The sequence below is a fragment of the Protomyctophum bolini genome (genome assembly GCF_963924005.1).
Source record: "Protomyctophum bolini genome assembly, chromosome: 11".
NCBI lineage: Eukaryota > Metazoa > Chordata > Actinopteri > Myctophiformes > Myctophidae > Protomyctophum > Protomyctophum bolini.
In genome coordinates, this window is record NC_137872.1 from 12,449,484 (window position 1) to 12,456,202 (window position 6,719).

The following is a 6,719-nucleotide window of genomic DNA, read 5'->3' on the forward strand; positions in this document are numbered from 1 at the left end:
ATCTATTCTAAATTGGACCCGAATTATTCCTCCCTCTGGATTAGGCAACATAAACGACGGTGTTGCTTTTTTCCTTTATTTCTTTTCGAGCCCCCTACGTCACGCTCATTACGCGATTTTTTTTATTTATACAAGATTACCTTTAATTATCTGACGCCGTTATTTGGCTCGGCTTATTTTGGTTTTATATCAACGTACATTTCGGAAATTCATACGCAATTTCTTTAGTAATTTATTGAAAAGAGGTCAAGAGGATTGGGTTTAAGCACTATTTTACGACAATTTATATGCATTTTATTTGATTAAAATATGTCTTTACTTATTCCGATTAAGATATTGAAATAACATAAAATACATTAGTTCCAAACGGAGCTAAATTATTCAGAGTATCAGAGTTATATGCAACAAATGGGTGACTGTCGAAAGCCGCCCGGGCTCTTTTGAGTGTGACACACAAATCAACTTCCGTGAGTCACATCATTATAAATCCTCCATATGACCAGAACGGGAAGATACCGAATACCCATTTCTGCTTCGGGGTGGAGTAGGTACAATGCATTGCCACGGACAACATAAACGATAGAATTATGAGATTTCAAACATCATTCGCCAGTTTGCTAGGTTTGTTTGATCGTTCGTAACACATCAAAGCGCACGGAAGGATTTGTACGACAGACTTCGTCTATGGCGGGTCTGTCGTATTTAGTGCTGCGATTTTCGGGGTCCGCTGGTCGGACCTATGGGGTGTTTTCCAAAGGGCTGACGAGAACTTTGATGATATTTTTTGATCTCGCATGGCGACTGCGAATCAGATTCCCATATATATACCTCATCGCCTCGATGATGTTCAACGTGAGATTGCAGGTAAAGACTAAAGAGTCACATTTAGAGTAGATAGTATCATAGTACAGTACACACTCTGGTTGTGATAAATTGAATCTAAAGTTACATCATGTTCCTAAAATGCGTCTTCATACTTCATAGCTGAAGTAACGTTACACACATACAGTGAGTCTTTGTCTCTTTCTTTTCAAGTCTGGCAACCATGTGTTCATTTTATTTTCACAGGTCCATATCGAAATTCACTGAGTCTACTCAAGGCCTCGCTCGATGTACTGTATGCCAGTGTGAGCATTGTCAGTGTGCAGCCACTGAAGAACACAAGCTGACAGCGCGAAGAAATGTGGAGGAAGACAGACACTGGTTCCACCAGTAGGTATGACAATGCACAAAGTGACATGGCTGGTGTCTGATTTGCACTGTGTCATAGGAGCCCAGTGCCTTTGTGAAGGAAGGACACCCTGGTGATGCCATCAACATTAGCTGGCACCAGTTGTGAACTGTGAGGACAGGGACCACAACTCCCAGTCACAGTTTTAACATGCCATTGGAGATTTTAGTGCCACACTCGTCCAGTACAGGGAAAAGAGGAATTGTACACTGCCTTTTCTGTCTTTGTAATTTGTAACATTGACTGTGGAGGAGAATTGATGAGAATGTTGCTTTCAAATATTTTTTTCATTTTCTAGTTGCTCTTACTAGGGCGGTTGACATCGATGTTACTTAAAGGCTTCACATTTAACCACTTTCACCCTGGCATCCCCTTTTTGGGCCTGTCATTATAGGCACAATCATTCAACCTGCAAAAAAAAAAAAGATCTACAAAGCTCACCCACAACACGCCACACCATGACAAGTTATTAATTGAAAATTGTTGCTTGTTTCGATGACACTGGCATAAAACTTAAGTGTTAAAATGTCTTCCAAATCAATAAATCTGGAGCCATTGAACTTGCTCTTGTCAAAATATATGCATCCACAGATCCACTGCATGACAGAAACCAGCATGTTTTATGTCCTCAGTTGATTCCCCCCCCTCCCCCAAATAATTTAAATGGTTTGCAAGGAGGGGTGGCTGTATAAGGACCAGAGCAGGGTAGTAAATAAAATGTATCTGTTTTTTTTTTCTTTTTAATCTCTGCAAATGTTTTCCTCAAATTTCCAAGAGTAAGGAAAAGCCTAATCATCACTGCATGTCCACTTTATCTTTCAGCACAGGTTTATCACTCAAAGTGTTATCACCCACACCCCACACACACACACACACACTTGATTCTTTCTGTGGCTGATGCTTGTGCGATGCATTTGTGGGTTTTTGTTTTGTCAATTATCCTGACATTTTAGGAGCAAGGATAATTTAATTTTGGAAATAATAAATTGTAAAAAATAATCCATTTCCGCCTGTACCCATCTCCCCCCCAGAAAATAAGAGTGGAATGATTGTTTTTTACTATTGAGTATCATCAAATGACACTTGGTGATCAAACATTTTACTGTAATAACTTAAATGTTTTTCAAATGTTTTTTAAAAGTAGCAAAAATAGCCAATCTACAAGCTCACAAAGCATCAATACCATGCTTTGTGAGCTGTTAGATTGGCTATTTTGCTATTCATTGTATGACGGTATACAGGGCTTATGTTGTTAAATGATTTGTTAGAGCCACTTATATGTTCAAAATGTGTGCATTTATTGATACTAATTTGGAAAGCCAGATGACCACAGCTACAGTACTGAGCATGGCGGATTTAAAGGGCAAATGTCTCAACACATCTTTTTTTTAAATTTCTGCTTCTTTAAGGAAAGTAGGCTGCTTTCTCCCTTTGGTATATTTTGTTGTTGAACTAATCACGAAACTGAGACAGTAGAGATGAGAGATTCAGCATTTGAGGCCAGGGGTACTGCATGTGTGGTTTCAAGAGTGGGATCTGCACCATCTCTGGCTGAAATAGCAGCACTTATTCATTTGTTATGGACATAATGAGAAGAAAAGCTAGTACCATATCAGTTCTTAATACCACAGGATTCATTGAGAAAAATCTGGGTTTTTATGTGATATGAGGAACATCTAAAACTATGAATAAACTATTTGTATTTCCAGTGTGGCATAAAACACAGGTTCTCTGGAATGTTGTCATCGGCATCTTGGACACTGAGGTTTGAGTAACATTGCTTTCTTGGTTACATGAAGTTGATCAGATCTACAGTACATGCCTGTGATGCATGATGCTGGCGAATTCAGCCTGTTGGTGTTCGCAGAATAGTTTTGCAAAGATATCCAGTGCATGTGAAGATTGATATGATCAAGCTGGTGCAACCAAAAAAAAGAATGAGGCTTGGTATGAGCCTTGGTATGTCCTTTCCCACTAAGAGCTCCATAAAACTTTCAACCTGGCTTCCCTATTTTGAGCAAGTCATAGGCAACCTTTTTTGTTTTTAAGAAATTGATATTCGTAGCTTAAAATCCTTGTGTTGTAAGCTTGTAGATTGGCTATTATACAGTAGATATTTTATGTTCAAAAGGTAAATTGCCATTAGAATAAGAGTCTGGATCTATTTTGTAGGATGACCAGGGATGCATTTGGCTATGCATGGATGTGGTTTTGCACATTTCTGTACTCCACTATATCACTGTGGGTGAATCAACTATGAGATTACTTGAGATCTACTTTCAAACTGACCAGCTCAACAAGATCTACCCACCACAAAAAATATTCCAGTGCTGAAAATATTTAAAAAATGTACCTGAAGGGGCTTTGGAATAGCGGCACTGGCGTTGCATAAGACAACACTCGGAAAGGGAAATGGAGAGGTAAAATAGAATTGGTATTGTTTTGTTTTGTATAACATGACGTTTGTGAACAGCCACAATTGCATTGTGGGTTTTGAGCTGACTGGCCCTGATGTCAATCAATGAAGTCACCTTAATTCAAGTGGCCTTTTTTTCCTAAATTTGTTTTAGGTCCATCTCATGTGATCTACCTGAACAGCCTTTGTGATCTACTGGTAGATCACGATCTACCCTTTGGGCACCCCTGAACTATGGAGTATCTGTACTGTTTTTAAAAGGAATTTATCATCTGCATTATAGTACAAAAATATTTACTGTGGTGTGGCAGAGATTTTGCAAACTTAAAACTCTATTTTTTAATTGATTGATTGCTGAATACTTTATTAGACAGAAATGTAAACAGCACAGGGTACAGTCAGAAATGTGGGTTAAACAGATAACGATAAAAGTCCTATGGACTTGTTTCCATCGTGGTCCAATGTAGGCTACAACTAGCTTCATCCTGCTATGCAATGCATGGGTACACTACTACACTAGTCTGTCCAGTTGGTTGAAATTCAGCATGTGTAAAGAATCAGTTTTAATTAGAATTTTTGGAGTTGAAATATCTGATAGACATGGGTCATCCTTATTGTGCATTATTGGAGGAACTGATGAAGTTACAATTCGCCCTAAAACACAGGCAGCCTGTTCTGTTATTTCCCCTAAAACACAGCCAGCCTCAGGCAGCCTGTTCTGTTATTTTCCCTAAAACACAGCCAGCCCCAGTCGGCCTGTTCTGTTATTTTCACTGGTCACAGGCAGCTTGTTCTGTTATTTTCCCTGCCCCAGGCAGCCTGTTCTGTTATTTTCCCTGGTCATTCAGTTGTGTTTCCAAGTTTGGTCACACGATGGCAGCAACTCTTCACAATGTTTTATCTTCCACACATCCAAGTCTCATTTAAAGCAAATACAGACTGATACCATGGCTGATAAAGTGTTGAATTTGTTGAAACCTGTCTGTTCACATGATACACAGTGCGACCATCATGGATCAAAGCGAGTACTCTCCCAGTGTGAAAAGCCCTCAAGTGTAAAATCATAGGCTTTAAGCTTTTCCTTTTTAGGCCTACTCCATCGCATGACTGTGATGCAGGGGGGGAAAAAAACAGATTTTAAAGCTAGCGATTCGTTTGCACTTAAAGTACAATAAAAATCACAGCCGTGTGAAGTGAGGGGCGCTCTTATAATCATACATCGTCTCATTCTGGCCAATCACAATTTGCGTCCTTACTTTTGTCTTTACACACGTTTGTGTTTACACAAACACTCAAAGCTGGGCATAGGAGGGGCTAGCGCCCCTCAAAAATGACGACAGCACAGACCGTCCCCAGCAAACTTCCCAACCAGTCACTCCAATACAGAGTAACTGTGTAAAATCACCATTGTTGCCAAGGCAACTGCATCTGAACGTTCCATGTGACAAACCCTCCATCCCTCCTGCCTCCCCTCCTCTCCCAGAAAAAAAGAGGATTTATTTTTCTGGGATTTTGCCACAGCAAAATATGATAATAGGGTTAACATCAAGTACTGTCAGAAACAAAGATGTATAGATGATGGATGGTTTACTCTTTGTTCTGCCTACCACCATTTGTACCCCCAGGGGGGGGGGGGGGGGGGGGTTATGTTAAGGATTACGTTTGTGTTTCAGCCTTTGGCATAATGCATGGAAGCTTGTATGTGCATTACTTGATGGTGTGTGAATGACTGATATAATCATAATGCAAACGTTATGGCAGAGACTCAAGCCAGTGTTTATATATGCGTTGATAATATTCATTATGAACAGTGATGGAACATATCCAAGTACATTTACTCACCATCAGTACAGGCAAAAATAGCTGGTCTTCTACTCTGTGAGCATGTATGTAGATGGGCTAATTATATAGGTTACGTACCATTCTGAGGTACTTTTACTTTACTTGAGTATTTTTTTTTAATTGCCTACTTATACTTCTACTCCATTACAGCTCAGAGACAGATATTATACATTTTACAAAAACAATTTGACAACTTTAGTTACGTACTAACCATCGGGGCCCATGACGTAAATCACCGTCAAGTTCAAGTACACGGTCATGTGCCCGAAATTAGTGCTATGAAAACTGATCCATCGTCAGCAAGCCTAGAGGCGCTTTGTCGACGATGGGCACATTTAATTAATGGATTAAATAGGCCCGGGCCCTCATGGTGTTAATTCACAAAGTTTACATGAACTATAATGTACCAGTAAGACACCTAAGGGCGAGAAGTGTGTGCACGCATCTGCCTTGTTGACGGCAGACTGCTGGGCGAGCGCTGGCGCTTTGGCATGGGGGGTCAGATCAAAATGGAATTAATTCTGTGCTGGCCATATAAGGAGCATGTCTTGAGTGTACAGGGTTTGACGAGGGCCCAGGTAGGGCCGGGCCTTCATTTTCGGTCCTGTTGAGAACTCTAGTTTTCGTCGGCTGCCGGGCGCGGCTGCACTAATAACTTTGGGTTTATTGCGAAAAACCTCCCCTCTGCTGATTTATCTCTGGTCCTCACTAATGCTCCTTGCAAGATGGCACAATTTCCATCATCTCTGTATCACATGAGTGGGCTTTGGATAGTTCAGAAACCTGGTTAAAAAAAGGAAATTGATCCTTTAAGTAAGAAGTCTGACTACTTGTTCCACCACTGTGTTGTACTGTTTGTCACAGGCATTCTGGGTGTAATGGTTTAAAATTAGATATGAAATTGCAGATTACTTTCTCTTTCCCAATGCCTCCATATTATTTAAGTCAACGTCATAATAAGCATTATATTAGCATGCATTGGTGAGTGCGTAGGTTCTGAATGTTGGGTTTTGGGACTCAGGGATCTTTGAAGTGGTTCCAACTTCCAGGCGTCCTTCGCTAAATTATTGATAGTTAGGGACCAAAGACTGTTCTGTAACTCTTTACAGGTGCATTTTGTTCCATTTGTGCACTCTCAAAGAAAAATAATTTACTGTATAAGTTGGAGTCTCAGAGATACAAAATAAAATAAAACATCTGTTCAAAGGGGGGGTCTGTGGCCTAATCCCT

General features: G+C 40.1%; 1 protein-coding gene across 1 annotated transcript; it reads left to right on the plus strand.

Annotated features, from left to right (window-relative positions):
* Positions 1-475: 475 nt before the first annotated feature.
* smim10l3 (small integral membrane protein 10 like 3) lies at positions 476-4,027 on the plus strand. Its single transcript, XM_080774890.1, has 2 exons — positions 476-864; positions 1,069-4,027. Exons 1-2 carry the CDS (start codon positions 685-687, stop codon positions 1,087-1,089), a joined length of 201 nt encoding a protein of 66 aa, XP_080631016.1. The 5' UTR covers positions 476-684; the 3' UTR covers positions 1,090-4,027.
* Positions 4,028-6,719: the final 2,692 nt, after the last annotated feature.